The sequence below is a fragment of the Choloepus didactylus genome, chromosome 15 (assembly GCF_015220235.1).
Source record: "Choloepus didactylus isolate mChoDid1 chromosome 15, mChoDid1.pri, whole genome shotgun sequence".
In the NCBI taxonomy this organism is placed as follows: domain Eukaryota; kingdom Metazoa; phylum Chordata; class Mammalia; order Pilosa; family Megalonychidae; genus Choloepus; species Choloepus didactylus.
Window position 1 is genome coordinate 79,965,494 of NC_051321.1, and position 15,783 is coordinate 79,981,276.

Sequence of the window (15,783 nt, forward strand, 5' to 3'; positions counted from 1 at the left end):
TTTGCCTCCTTTCCGGATGTGCGTCATGCAGTGAGCATACGGGATTGCGTGCGCGGCAGCAGTGAATAGTAGGCGGAAGACCGGGGAGGGGTCCGTGGACTGGAAGGGGAGCTGCGCTGTGGAGGTGACCGGGGACCGACGTGCGGCTCCCCGGGCTGGTGGGGACTTGGGATTCCCGTACTGCTGACCTCCAGCCCCGCGGGGCAGCTGGGCGCGGCTGAGGAGGGCTGGGGGCGGCGGCGCTGATGGCTGCGTCAGGGTCAGGCTGCGCGTCAGGGTCGTCTCCTGCGGGTGACCGGTGAAGGGGGCGGCGGCCACGGGGATCGGGCAGGCAGGAGCTCGCCCTTGTTGGCCTCCTTTCCTGGGGCAGCGAGGTGCCGAGTCATCTACGCAACACAGCCGCGGCCTTGGAAGATAAGAGGGGCCCTAAGGACGGAAGGAGGGTGTTTGTACAGTGATGCGTGGAGGTTGTGGGGTTGGAGTTTTGCTGCAGGTTCTCATCCGAGTATTGTGGGCTGGATGAACTTTCTCAGTAGACCGGGCCCACAGACCTGTAAGGGGTCGGTAGTAGTTCCTCCGTTTCATAACTAAGGTATCTAATAGCGTGTGGCGTAAGCAGGATTCCCACCCTGGTCTGTGACGTGATGTACCGGCCACTGTGTTTGAGTTGGGCCTCGGCCCCAGTTAGTGGGCTGATTGACGGAGATTCGGGTCAGTATAGGCTGAGTAAGATGATGTAATGGCATGAAAGTGCCAGCAGTGCCCGGTATTTTCCTAAAGGGCAGGTGCACCGTGTTACACCCTCCATAGATCTATTGGCAGAATTGGAAGAACACACAGATATTTTTAAACAAGGTTTCTCAGCTTTTGGAGTGCTAGTTAAAAGACGTATTTCTGGACCCCATTCCTAGAGGTTGAATCACAAGGCCAAAGTAAGACCCAGGAATTGACAGTTGAAGATTCATCCCAGGTGTTTGCAAAGCAGGTAATCCGAGGGTTGGTACTGAAGTCTGAACGCTGCTTTAACTGAGTTCCCTTATGTTACACGCTGGGAAAATTAGACCCAGAAGGATAATCACTTGCCGAGGATTCACTACAAATCATTGGCAGAGATGGGCCTGTAGCCCAGGGTGCCTTACACTTGTCATCCACTTCTCATCTGTCATAGTCACCTTAGCATTATAAGAAGATGTTCAGCTGACTTCCGGTTGACCAGCCTTCTGGTTTTGTCTGCCCTGGAGCTAAAAGAATCCAGTTTTTAGCATGTTATTCTTTTGAGGACACCACCAAAGGAGCCTAACCTGAGGGAAGCTTGGTAATAGAGTTTACTTTGAAAAATTGAATATCCTTTATGGAAGGCATGTGGAGTAGGTTAATTTACCTTGAATATTTTTATACATGGAATTTATTGTGCTTGGTTTCTGTTGATGTCTCTTAGCCTCGTATTGCAATTTGTCCTTAAAGAGTTAAGTCATCTCTTCTTCATTGACATTTTTCTTCTGGTCAAAGATAATAAAGAATCCTCTTTTAAATTTAACCACTCTACACTGATATAAATATTAAGCCAGAACCATATTTGTAAAGTCACATTAAATATTTAGTTTTCTAGGCAGCTGAAGCAAATACGATGCAATGGATCAGCTTAAACAATAGAAATATAGAAACTTATTTGCTCCAGGTTTTGAGGCTAAGAGAAAGTCCAAATTGAGGCATCGTGAAGATGCTGCTTTCTTTGTGAAATGTGATGTTCTGGGGCTGGCTGCCTGTGACCTTGGCTCTGGGTTCCTCTGTCATATGTCAGTGCACAGGGCGGCCTCTCCATTTTCTTCCGGTTCCATTGAATTTCACCTTCTTGCTGCCTGAGGCTTTTTCTCTGTCTGAATTTCATTCCGCTTTTAAAGGACTCCAGTAATAGGATTAACACCCATCCTGATTGAGGTAGGCCACAACTTAAGTGAAGTAACCTCATCAAAAGTTCCTACCTACTGTGGGTTCACACCCACAGGAATGGATTCAATTTAAGAACATGTTTTTCTGGGGCACATGCAGCTCCAAACCACCACAGGTATTAATCTGCATTCTATATTAGACATACAATTTTTGCAAAGTCATATATCCTAGAATTGGTCAAACTGGGATTTAAAAATAATTTGGTGGCTCCATCCATCAAATTCTGTGGAATGGGTTTCTTGAATTACAGGGGACAAATAGGAGATTCATCATTGAAATTTTAAAAGGCCACTTTATTCCATTTAATCTACTAAAAAAGTAACTGGCTCCTTCCTGTCTGTCTCCTCTATGTTAATTAGTTATTGGGTTATGTGTTTCTCCCTAGCATTTCAGATCTGCTTGGTAAACCTGGTGTAACATCATGCTGGCTGCAAAGTTGGTGTGTCTCCGGACACTGCCTTCCAGGGTCTTCCATCCAGCTTTCACCAAGGCCTCCCCTGGTCTGAGGAATTCCATCACAAAGAATCAGTGGCTCTTAACACCTAGCAGGGTAAAGACAATCTGAATGTTTTTATATTGTCTCTCTTTTTGCCCCCCAAGACCATTTCTTGACAAAGTCTGAAACTTGCTACTCAGCCTTTAGTGATTTATTGAAACAATTAGCCCTAATAATACTCCAAATCAGCTTTCACTCCCCATTGTCATGGTCCATCCTTCTTGCTTATAAAAGAGAAAAGGAGTTCCTATAACTTTTCCTTTACTCACAGCTCTTTTAATTTATCATTTAGAGTAACTTGGGAGGAATTGAGAGCTGTATGGTGTAACAAAGATCTTGAGGTCTACAGTCAAGAGCTTAAGAACCCAGACAAATTACCATTTGACCAGTAGCTTATTGATAAGTTACTATAGCTATATTTTATTTCAGCTCTTGTTTAGAGAATGATAAAATCTGTCTGGTTAGAGAGAAGCTCATGTCCTTTCACTATAGATTTCCTCTGTAATATTGATATTAGAAGGAGTATGCATTTTGAAATGTGAGGTAAATAAGACAATACGCAGAAGAGAAAAGAAAAACACCTTTCCTCTTAAATAAACTGCTCCACTGCTAAAAATGAGCTAAAATAGTAGTCATCTTTCCCCTTGGCTTAGTAGTAAGGAAAAATATCTTTTTGAACCCATTTCCCAGATGACAATATTTATTGAATAATGAAGTTTCATCTTGATGTTTGATTGTATTTAAAATATAATTCTATGAATGTAATAAGATCTACAGTTTATTAAAACGATTACTCTAAAACTTTAGAGGCTAAAAGTTAAAATGTATAATGAATTAGTCACTTATGTAAAACAGAAGTAGTCTGTTTACTTTGTGGATTGGCTAGCATACTTTCATAGTGACATTATGCATATAGAGAGTGCGAGATTTCTTTAAATAAAGTTTTCTAATGTAGCGAGATCCTCAATTTTATTCTTAACATTCTGTTTTGGTGTGGGTGGTGTGTGTCTTTGTTTGCATGTCTATCAGGAATATGCCAGCAAGACAAGAATTGGGATCCGGCGTGGGAAAACTGGCCAGGAACTCAAAGATGCAGCATTGGAGCCATCGATAGAAAAAATATTTAAAAGTAGGTGGCAGTCTTTAGTTTTTAACTTAGAGTCCACAGTTGTGTTTTAAGAGGTCCATGAACAGCCTCCTGAATATATATACAAACTTATATATAAATATGTATTTTCTGGGAAGAAAAACTATAATTCTTAGCATTCACAGGGATCTGATGACCCAAAAAAGATTGGTGCTTTGCACTGGGTTTAATGTTTCCCAGTCATGTTTCTTCCAATAAAAGTTTTACTTTCATCACTTTTTTTTTAAAGGATTACTAATTCATTTGCCGTGACTAAAAGATATAGCCTGTTAAGGAAGTTCACCTGAATTTGTGTAGAATCTTCATTCAAGCATCTAGTTTGAATGTGTGTGTTTCAGTTCAAGAGTAAATCACCAAAACATTGATGTTAATAAAAACAGCTATTCAAGAGGGGCCTTTGTGGCTGCCATTGTAGAGCCTGTCAGAGGCAATACGCTAATACAATCAGTTTGGCTTATAGTTTGGATTTCAGCTCTGCAAGTTCAGAAACTAGATTGTTAATTTACCCAAGTTCATAGAATGCCACTGCTCCCCCAGCTTTATAAAATGTCTGTATATTACAGTGGGAGAAAGCCCTAATCAGTATCCCTCAGGGTATTTCCTTCTGATTAGTAAATTGACCCTAGAGACCAAATTATATGAATTACATAGTGACAACATAGTAACATTCTGAGAACAAATTTAGACTAAAGGGATTAAGTTGAAAAGTTAATCGCCTCTCTCAGTACCCTAGAACACGAGTGCCCTCTCCCTTGATTCTGCTGCATAAACACTGATCTCATTTTTTTTCTCTGGTTCCCCTTTTTCTTGACCGCACGTGAAGCATCATCTTTGTTGATAGCACTTTATACACAGTGTGGTATGACTGTTAACCATTTCCTTCTCTTTACTCTTTAATTGTCATGGGAACACGTTAATAAAATAATGTATATCACAGAAATTATCTCCACGTCTACAGATACACTGTCCTCCTCAAATCTCTTGTTAAAGTGAGGTTGAAGGTTCATCACTTAAGTCAGGTCTTTCCCTTTTTGTACAGATTACTTTTTGCCTTTGTTGCAGGGGTGTTCTTTTCTACTGGTTCCCTGATTTTGAGGGCATTTCTATATCCCCATGTGTACTAACTATGGCTGTTCTTAAGTATAGTATACAAGTTGATTAGCTACATATAAATATTGTCAAGGGCTTACCCTATAAAGCCACGACAGTATTAACTTGCATTGTTCCCTGTGTTTGCAGTTGATCAGATGGGAAGATGGTTTGTTGCTGGAGGAGCTGCTGTTGGTCTTGGAGCACTGTGCTACTATGGCTTGGGAATGTCTAATGAGATTGGAGCTATTGAAAAGGCTGTGTAAGTAAATGTTTCACAAACAATTCCAGCCTTAAAACAAAGGTCCCAATTTTCTTCTTTTTAGCCAATTTTGGTTTATCTTATGTCTAGTCTCAACTGTGTAGACATATACATGAATAACAATAGAATTTCTTCTTGCTTTCTTGGCATTTATTTATTCAAACTTAAATAAAAATATTTTTACTAAGGTTACATATGTTTAAGCAAGGAGCAAATGTGTTGCTTTTAATATGTGCCAAGTGCTTAGATGTTTTAATCTCATTTAATTTTTACGGTAACCCCAAATGCAAAAGTATTTCCATGACAAATGAGGTGAGTAAGATTGAGTGGTACAGTGATTAGTCCCAAGGTCGCCCAGCTAGTAAATGATTAAAACAGAATTCAAATCCAGAACCCCATAAATTAACCATGTCCTGTTTCTTACAGAATTTGGCCTCAATATGTGAAGGACAGAATTCATTCTACCTATAAGTACTTAGCAGGAAGTATTGGTTTAACAGCTTTGTCTGCCTTGGCATTGAGCAGATCTCCTGTCCTCATGAACTTCATGATGAGAGGCTCTTGGGTGGTAAGTCGGCTTGTGTTTGTTTTCCTTTTTCATCTAAGGATCAAAAGATTAGATGAATTTTTGAACAGGTTTCTATTAGAATAATTACGAATTACTGGTGCAGCTGAGACAAAGTAGGGAATAGTTTTGAAATAAGTCAGCTGTTATTTTGTGTTAAATATTTAATCATGCCAAAGGGGTTGGAAATCAAACTTATAGGGACATCCCAGTTAACTAGCAAGAGATCTCAAACAACTTCTCTTTTGTAGTAATTTACTAAAAATAAGGCAGATGCAAAACCATCTTCAAGGTCAGTGGGGAATACCTGCTACAAAAAGCCTCCAAACATCCCTAGCTATTAAAACTAGATTCGTGCTGCCGCAACTATTAGTCCTGCACTTCTGGAGTCTATTTAAGGTTTTAAATTCAGTGAGTATTTCTTGAGCCCTTGTTATTTTGCTAGGTAACAAAAAGTGATTTCAGATGTGGTACCTGTTTTTGTACTATCCGGTACCACCCATTTCCTTACTATCTGGAGTAAATGGTAAAGGATATGCAATAAGAAGTAGGAAGTGCACAATCAGTTGTAAGACTATTGCTGTCTTGTACTATTAGAGAAGTTCCATGAAGGAGAGACATTTATATCAGGGTCACGGAAGGCTAGCATTTTTTATTGTCAGAGAGGACAAGGACAGTCCAAGTTTATAAAACATCTTGAGCAAAGGAGAGGAGGTAGGAAAACCTAATTTTAAAAGTGACTTACAGTATCCTTGAAGTGAAGTTTGCATGTCTGAGCTCGGGCATGTGAAAAAGACATGTTTAGAAAGGGGATGTTTGATGACCAAGTTAAAAGAGTGCCTGAGCAGTGGGAAGGCATTGAAGGGATTGGAACAACAAAAAAAAGATTTGTGTTTTAGTTTTGAGAACTACCGTGGAAGAGACAAGCAAGGATACCAGCTGTGTTTTTGCACGATCTGAAATAAGGTATGATGAGAACCTGAACTAGAGCAGTGAGAGTGAGAATGGAGGGGAATGAGAGATGGAAGATTCGATATAACACTGACTTCCCACAGCAAACTGGTTCTGCTTATAGGTAACCCAAACCCATCTAACTTCCAAATCCATGTGTTTTCCACTGTGTTGTACTTTACAAAAGAAGAACCAGTTGCAGTAGCATAGCTGTTTGGATACTTTGCTATTTTTAGAATCATGCTTCTCAAATGTGTATCATCAGTCTACTAGCCTAGAGGTTCATGAAGCCATAGAATAAGCATGGTGCATTCTCATCAGGAATATCAGTTTTCTTAGAGGTAAATGAAATTTTAAAAAATGCTTTTGTAATAAAACATGGCTATGAAAGATTAAAATGTACAGGACATTTTAGCCCTTAAAATAAGACTACAAAGAAGTTTTGTGCTTGAACCATATCTTCAGCCCCTCTGGCAGAAAGTCACTCCTCTTCTTAGGGATATTTAAGTAACAGTTTCAAAAATCAAAGACAACTGCTACAGAGATGAAGATGTAGACTTTTGGGGGTGACAGATGTGTGCTTAGACACTATGTCAAGGAGGTTTATCCTGAGTGCTTTTGGAACAGAGGAGAAGTATTTAGTGCTGCCCAAGGACAGCCAGCCTAACTACCAGAAAAAGCTTCCGAGATGAGGAGGTAATGCATGAGCAAGTCAACCAGACAGGAAGGTTTTCTTTGGCATCATTGACAGGATTAAAAAGCATGAAACTTTAGGACATATTTGCAGCCCAACCTGTTTATTGTAGCTGGAGTGTAGAGTGTTCAAAGGTAGGAGACAAAAGTAAGACTGGATCACAAAGAGCCTTAAAAGAAAAATACACAATTGCAACACATGTCCTGAAAATAATTAATATAGCAAAAATGTCCCTAAAATCTGCACAGGATGTTTGAAGTAGTTTTAGTAATTTTTTCTCCATTGGAAAATGACATAGCAGAACCCAGTGCGCTTTTCTGTTATTAATATTAGTGATGAAGACTTTCCCATTCCCAACCAAAAACAGCTGTTCTGATTACCTCAACTTTGTGTCAGAGCTTAAATATTCAGATGTCGATGTGTCAGATAGATAATGCAGATGGGTTAGGCAGGCCTCATATGTCACAGAGGGGATTATTGACATGTAGAGAAAGCCTGCCCCAGCTAAAAACATTCACATTCAATTGTTATTTGAATCAGCCAAACAAAACATACCTGCTGCCTGATTCTGTCCAGGTGCTGCAAGTTTGCAACCTCTGCTTTAAATTTTCTAATAATTTCTTGTCGTTATCTTCCATTATACACAGTTCTTCCTTGTTATAAACAAGGAATATTTAAATGACAGTGGAAATATAAGCTAGGCAAAAAAAAGGGATGAGACCATGTCAGCCATAAAACTGGAAGGATAGAAGTGTAGAATCTTATTTTTATCTTTTCTGTTTGCTGTGATACTTAACCTTTTTCAGGTTTTCATTTAGCAAATAGGGAGTTAAAAGGCCTGTGCTATATAATTTCTTCTAATTTTCTGAGTTTAAAGGAAATCCTATGTGTGCTATACCAAAATATATTTTTAATTAATAATTATTCTGGGGTTCTTCAAGGGGTTTTGTAACACTTCTGTCGAACAAGAATAGCATTTTTAGGAGATAATGGTGTCAGTCCAAGCTCAGCCCATGCCACGTGAAGTTGTCTGCAAAACCTCATATATGGCAGTAGGGGGCACTCTTGCTAACTTTTAGCCAGAATTTCAAGTTCGAAATAAACTCAAAGCCTGTAATTTACCAGGAAAATACAGTATTCTGTTCATTATCCTTTATCATTTTAAAGCTGTTATTTTAGACATAGCTGGTTGTACTTGGAACTTGTGGATTTCTGATTTATTGTAAAATATGGATCGATTCTTTCAGACAATTGGTGCAACCTTTGTAGCCATGATTGGAGCTGGAATGCTGGTACGATCAATACCGTATGACCAGAGTCCTGGCCCGAAGCATCTTGCATGGTTGCTACATTCTGGTATGTTCTAATTTTAAATTGTTACTAAACACAATCTTGAATGCTACCTTTTTTTGGTGGCTTTTTACAGTTGTGAATGATGTATACATAGTTTAATTAAACCTTGTGTTTAGAAACATTTATAATTTTTGCCAGTTATTTACTGGCACTATTATCTGACCTCTGCTCTAAAAAGTTGATTTTTTTGATACTAAGATTATAACATCCCCAATGTTGAACTTACCTCCTGTGACATTCTAGTATGTGTAGAGATTTACTTTGATGTATTTTGTCCAACAGCAGGATTTCAGATCTGATGTATTTCACTTGAGAGTTCTCCTTGGATATCTTTAGAAAAATTAAAAAAAAGCACAAGGTAGAGAAAAGAAAAGGGAGATAAGATGTGAAAGAAAGGGAGTAGAAATTTCTGCCATGGAACATTGGGAGAAAGAAAGCACAGATGAAAGTTCCTTGGAAACGCACATTTGTGTGTGAAGGACAGTTAGTAGAGCCAAAGCTGGGTCGGTGTTTAAGTAGTCCCAGGTACAGAGTTACCATGAGCAGGGCTAAGGCTGTCTTACCTGGCTTTGAGATGTATGTTGTGATATCTCCCTGAACTACGGAAATAAATGTTTTAAAGTTTAGAAAAATATTTTTCATCTCAGGTATCTCAGAATATGTCTCTAGGTTGAATGAAGATCAAACCAGACCCAGAAAAAAAAAAATCCTTCTTATATGTATGTTTTCTACAACAAAGCAAGATAGATTTTCTTTGAAACTTCTAAGGAGAGAGACTCTGAAATGTTCGAACATGACAGGTTCCTAATGTGATATATACCATTTATATTCTTCGTGTGCTGTCTGTGTTTCAGTAAACATGAAACATCTTGGGTTTCCGTCCTTGGTTTTCACCTCTCTCTTCTCTTAGGTCTTAGATTACTTTTCATGGAGTTTTATAGGATAAAGTCCTTGTGGTTGGGAGGAAGTACACCGTTGGTACTTCTAGTACATCTGCTTTTAAGAAAAATTGCTTGCAATGCTTCTACCTTACCATCCACATTTACTATAACATTTAATATCTCAGTGACATCTGTTAATACCTAAAGCAAGGTGATTCACCTTAGGGATAACTACATACCATAGTAGTTACACAGTGCTTTTTTCCCCCTCTTTAAACCTTATATAAGTAGGTCCAAAAATAAAGTAATGAATCACTTCTCCTGGCCAGAAATATTGATATCCATGTCAACTGTGAGAATAAATTTTATTTTGCTTTAAGTAACATTCATTCCTATAACTACACAGTATTAGTTAGGGTTCTCTAGGAAAACAGAACCAACAAGTGGTATCTGTAAATATAAGATTCTATAAAAATGTCTCACGCAGCTGTGGGGATGCACGAGTCTAAATTGCATAAGGCAGACAGCAAACTGACAACTCCAGTGAAGGTGTTCAGTAACTCCTCAAGAAACTCTTCGCTGACTAGCCAAAGAAGTGAAGGTTCTCTTTTCTCCCTTACGTGTCTTCAACTGATTGGATTAAATCCAGCTGATTGAATTCTCTCGTTGAGGAAGAAACGCCCTTCATTGATGTAATCAGTACAGGTGCAGTCAGTTGACTGATGATTTAATAAACCAGTCCTTACAGTAATGGTTAGGCCAGTGCTTGCTTGACCAGACATCTGGACACCATCACCTGGCCAAGTTGACACATGAATCCAACCATCACATACACCTTAAGTGATTCATATTTCAACATATTTTACAACAACCCTACATTTGTTTGATTTTTATCCAAAAATTATTTCTTAGGAAGTCTAGGTATTCTCTCTAGCCTCAGAACTAAGAGTATTGCATTTTGTTAGATGAGAACTTAGGAATGGGGATGGGGTTATGAAATGTGTATCTTTTTAAAGTACCAGTCCTTTCACTAAAATGCCAAAATCCTCCACCATCTAAGTTTTTGCCTTTTCATTTATGTTTCTAATTCTTTGGATTGTAATATCTTGACCAATAAATAGTATTGAGCCTCTTTCCCATTTTAGACTAGGAGTTCCTTGAGAAGACAGGTTCAGTGTCTTTGCCTCTCTCTAACAAATAGCAGACACTTAGCCACTTGTTGGGTTCTGTTAATTCAGACTTAGGCTAAGCCTTTCTACCTGGCTTGCTTAGAAAATTCCTTTTAATCTGATATTATTGTAGCCTATAAATTACTTGAGTCAGGGTATTGTGTATGTGTGTGGCGTGGGGGGAGTCCCCGAGACCGCCTACACGTTCAGCGATTTGCTAGGAATTATGGGACTCAGCATACAGTGATATTCATGACCAAAGTTCATTACAGCAAAAGGGTGCACAACAGGATCAGTGGGGTAAAAAGACCCAGGCAGAGTCTGGAGAAATCCATGCACAGGATTCAGGCATGTTCCTTTCTCCAGCAGCGAAAAGTGCAAGAATGTGTGCAGTGTTTCTCCCCAGGGAAGCCCATTAGAGACTTGGTACTCAGGGTTTTTATTGAGGGCTGTTGATGTAGCACTCTCCTGCTAACAACTACTAAAATGCAGACTCTCAGAAAGAAAGCAGGTATTTAGTATAAATCCCATTGTTAGCACAAATAGCTGAGGCATGGTGCACCACCCTCATTAGGAAAAGGTTCAAGTGCCAAGTTCCCAGATGAGCCAAAGTCTAAGCTTGAAAAAAGGCAGCCTCAGACCTGCTATGTTAACTCTTTCCTAACAGTATGAATACCAGTTTTCATTCACAATAATAATGTTGAGCTATCCTTGTTTGTTTTATACTTGAACTGTCCTTGAGCAGCAAGTATCTACTACCATTTAAGGTTTTTAACAAAAATAATTGAAAAGCTTTTGTACAGTTTCCTTAAAAGTTTTGCCAAAAATTTTTCTGCCAGTTGCAAAACTGATAGGAATACTGATAGAATTGTCATACAGAGAAATTGTTACCTAGTTTCTTTCTTACAGCAAAAAATATTTTTTATTTATCATCACAAGGTACGGTAAACCTTATTATTTGCTCTAGTAATGTTACTCTTGCAAAAGAGACATACTGGTATTGAAATTTTTATATGAAAATAGCCCTGTGCCTATTCTGTGAGTTAAACTATGCACATTTAATGTTTAAGAAAAGGGTAACTTGTTCTTCTCACCACTGAAATAATGCAGTAATGCCCCCACCACCACCACCAGCACGGTCCCTCACCCTCAGGGTAGAAAGGCCCCGAGCAAGGCAGAAGCATGTAAGTCAAATGTCAGGAAAGGCTTTCCAAGGAAATTTTTTTTAAATGAAGAGTTTCTTTTGCCTTTGCTAATTAAATTATTGATACCTTTTCTCTGCAATTTTTATGAAGATGTTTATATATATCTGATAACTAACAAGCTGTGATAGCATTCGATATACAAGATAGCAGCAGAGTCCGTACTTGAAGTTTCTACAATTTAATATTAGCATCATTTCTCTAATTTTACTTTATTCCCTTTTGGGAGCAATAGGTTTAACCTTGTGTTATTCATTTTAAGCCTTTTATCTCAATTCTTGCATGTATGCATATTGCTATAAAAACCAGTGTTAGGCTCAGATCCAGATAAAGAGCTACATGGAATTTGACAAAGTTAACAAAATGTCTAGTTTAGTATTTGTGTTTTACAGCTCTGAGTTGTTCAACTTGGTGTACTGTTAATGTGGTACAGAGTTTGTATAGCCTCAGGTTTTGGTTGTAGAATTTTGAGGGTAGTGTTCTCTAAATAAGGGAAACCTTTTCATAATTACATTGTTTATCAAAAGGGTATATGATATGTTCAGTTGGCATGTCAGTTAGAAGTGCTGCTTTCCTTTTGGCTGTTCTTTAGTAAGTACTTGCCCTTTTTCTAGGTGTGATGGGTGCAGTGGTGGCTCCTCTGGCGATTCTTGGGGGCCCTCTTCTCATCCGAGCTGCTTGGTACACAGCCGGCATTGTGGGCGGCCTCTCCACTGTGGCCATGTGTGCGCCCAGCGAGAAGTTTATGAACATGGGCGCACCCCTGGGAGTGGGCCTGGGTCTCGTCTTTGTGTCCTCACTGGGTAAGCCTCTCTGCTTTGACACTTGGTTCAGGATGTCCTAAATTCATCTGAACTACTCAAGTATTATCCTAATAAAGGGATTATTAAGAATCATTTTTAGAGGTTATTTAAAAGCTATATACTGATTTGATTGGTTTTATTTGGCGTCATAAAACTCTTAGCATTGTGGCAAATTATTATCATTGGTTTTACCAATAATAATTGGTCTGGAGAACGTGAAAATTCCTCAGAGGCAAGAGCCTTTCTGTGATGTGGGCAAGAGACCCATTGGAGGAAGGACTGTCGCGGGTGTTGACTGAATTTATGTAAGATTAAATAGTGCATATACTTACTTATACGTTTCTTATCTGCACAGAGGAAGAACATCAGAGTTTTTTTAAAAAGTCACATAAGTTATCAACCCAGGGGTAGGAAAGTACCTTCTTAAAGAAAATCCTAATTTTTCCCCTTCTGCTTTCAGGATCTATGTTTCTTCCACCTACCACGGTGGCTGGTGCCACTCTGTACTCAGTGGCGATTTACGGTGGATTGGTTCTTTTCAGCATGTTCCTCCTATACGACACCCAGAAAGTAATCAGGCGTGCCGAAGTAACACCGTTATATGGAGGTCAAAAATACGATCCCATCAATTCGTAAGTATTCTTTAGTGTCTTCACTTTATTAGGAAGGATGTTTGTGCAGTTTTGGTCAAATTAATTTCATGGCTTTGTCAAAATTTTCTATTTCGTTTCTGTTGCAGTTTGGTGTATTCTCTCTCTTTAGTAAACTATATATCCTATTTCTCCAGGGAACTTTTGATCATATTACAACTAAGTGTAATATTTAGGTGTTCACTCAATTAATTCAGAGTATTTTACCCATTTTTGTTAACTTGGCTTCATGGTGCTATCATATGTGCTTGTTGGTCAGTTAATTTTTTTGGTGAACTTTAAAAGATTTGTTTTTGTTAAGTTTTATTTATTGGAAGGTGTACATGACTGGCTAGAAATTTTTAATAGAAAAGCCTATTTTAGACTTCTACAAGTGGAAAACATTTCAGTGTGAACAATTTTCTTGAGTTTCGGAGTGTCTGTCACATTTTTTTTAAAGTGATTTGTTTTTTCTTTATCTAAAAATAAAACTTAATTTAATTAACTTTAAAAAAGTTCTGCTGTAAAACTTAGATTTGCAGCAGGGAAGAGGGGGGCAGGGGCATTTTATATTTAAAAATGCCGGACTCGTTCCTCTCAAGTTTTTGTAAAGGTGTTTCTTTGGTTTTGTTTTCATTATTTCATTGTCTTTCACCCAGTTTTCTTTGCAAGAAACTATACTAAGAGTAGAGTACTAGAGGATAAAGTTAGTATTTTAAACACTGCCCTTAACATTTAAAAGTTCATCTGTCAGAAGGAAAACCTTGATTGTTTTCTAGGATAGGACTTCCTTAATTGGCAATTAAGCATTTTATTTTTCATTTTCATTTCATATAGCTTGGACAAATAATTGGTATTGTTTCTTTTTTCTAGATTATAAATAGTTTATCATCTTTGTTAGAATTGCATCATATTATAATGGACATAATCTTCTTTTCTAGGATGATGGCAATCTACATGGATACATTAAATATATTTATGCGAGTTGCCAGTATGCTAGCAACTGGAGGCAACAGAAAGAAATGAAAGGACTTCACTTCTGGCTTCTCTAATACATCAAATATCTTGCTTGTTTAATAGGGGCAGATAGTCATTAAATAGTTTGTACAAGCAGCTTACATTGACATTTAGAAGATAAGAGCATGTCAACATACTTAAAATGTTCCAGTATAATGTGAAACTTCAGGTCTGGTTTTTCTTCTGGAGAATAAATTCAGTAGTTCTCTTCCAAATAAGCACACACATTTCCAGTTCTCATGTTTGAGTTATTAAAAATGTTTTAATGAATATGAAAAGTAAGATTGTGTTATCAAAATTCAAGTATTTTATCTGTTTTTAATTTTATTTGGTTAAGTAAAAATTAGCAAACTTGTGTTAACCTGCCTGTTATGGGATTGCAGAATATAGTGTAAGTAATGTCATAAGTGACATAGAGATTTGGTAAAGGGACCAGAAGAGAAGGGTCACCACAATTTCCCTTCGAATATTTAGGACTCAGAATTTGTATAAATGCTGGGAAGCCAGTGAGAGTTGTCTGGCTATTTGGAAACAAACAAGTGATCACTGTTTTTCATCTGCTGGACTTGGCGGAAGCAGAAAGTGTAAGACAGAGAGTCTCCCCACACTCCTCAGCGCCCTCCTTATAAGGGAGATGTGGTCGTGTCTGGCCTCTTAATTATTGTTACAGTAGTCCAGCATGTTTATCATGGGGAACCCCTAATAACAGTATATATGTAAATTTTTACTTTTGGACTTCTAGAATAAAATATTCTTAAAATTATCAAGGTAATATATGCAAAGCATGAAGTTTGTTGCATATTCGGGTATACCATAATGTGTTCATAATTGTTGAGTTTTTTTGCCTGTTTATTGAAATGTGTAATAGAATACGTGCTTACCTTTCTCATCTCTTCAAGATTTATTACAAAACATTTATCACAAGCCTTCATCACAAAAGCCTGTTTGAGGCTTACACTTGAAAACGTGGAAGCAGTTTTTCTCCTGAGACTGTTGATTTCTTGGTTTCCTTTACAATTAAGCAGTAAAAAGCAAGGCAAAACTAGTTCTGTCTTTGTGAACTCTATCAGTAAAAAGTGGAGTGGGGAAAGTGCTGCCTTAGGGTTTCTCCTAGCAACATTTTCCTTCTCCTGCATAGACCATTATTTAACTTTCTTGTGACATTTGTAAATTTTTTGATACAGAGGAGTTATTTTTGGAAGTCTTTAATGAGTGAAACAAGTCTGTGTGATTATTGAGATGATTGCTATTTTTGACAAATACTTATTACAGTAATCCAGAAATAACTATTCTAACCATCTCAAATTATGTAGGATGCTTATTTCTGAAATAAAGTTCTAGCCAGATGGTGATTGGTCTGTAATTTTTCCAACTGAACCACATGCGTACCATTGACTATCTTAGGGGATTTGTTCAAGAAAACAACTTTGTCTCTTATCCGTGTAGTATGAGGTAGGTAAGACCATGGCACATGTATCTGCAGTGCCTCTATTTGAATCCCAACTGGTCCACTCATTTCTGACCTTTAGCAAGTTATTTAACCCCTCTGTGCCCAGTTTTCTCATTTTTACAATG

At 38.1% G+C, this 15,783-nt stretch overlaps 1 protein-coding gene across 2 annotated transcripts; it reads left to right on the forward strand.

Moving 5' to 3' along the window:
* The first annotated feature begins 6 nt into the window (after positions 1-6).
* Positions 7-15,560, forward strand: GHITM (growth hormone inducible transmembrane protein). Of its 2 annotated transcripts, none has more exons than XM_037804964.1 (9): positions 7-124; positions 2,336-2,500; positions 3,476-3,575; positions 4,833-4,944; positions 5,371-5,512; positions 8,402-8,510; positions 12,374-12,562; positions 13,023-13,194; positions 14,133-15,560. In XM_037804964.1, exons 2-9 carry the CDS (start codon positions 2,372-2,374, stop codon positions 14,215-14,217), a joined length of 1,038 nt encoding a protein of 345 aa, XP_037660892.1. In that variant the 5' UTR covers positions 7-124; positions 2,336-2,371; the 3' UTR covers positions 14,218-15,560. The 2 variants fall into 2 exon arrangements, with proteins under 2 accessions (XP_037660892.1, XP_037660893.1); XM_037804965.1 differs by lacking the exon at positions 7-124 and adding an exon at positions 912-985.
* The last annotated feature ends 223 nt before the right edge of the window (positions 15,561-15,783 follow it).

Excerpts from the sequence above, each read along its gene's own strand:
- GHITM (XM_037804964.1), top strand. The coding sequence starts at position 2,372 with ATGCTGGCTGCAAAGTTGGTGTGTCTCCGGACACTGCCTTCCAGGGTC. Across the intron at positions 8,511-12,373 it reads TGCATGGTTGCTACATTCTG|GTGTGATGGGTGCAGTGGTG; the intron begins GTATGTTCTAAT and ends CCCTTTTTCTAG. Across the intron at positions 12,563-13,022 it reads CGTCTTTGTGTCCTCACTGG|GATCTATGTTTCTTCCACCT; the intron begins GTAAGCCTCTCT and ends TTCTGCTTTCAG.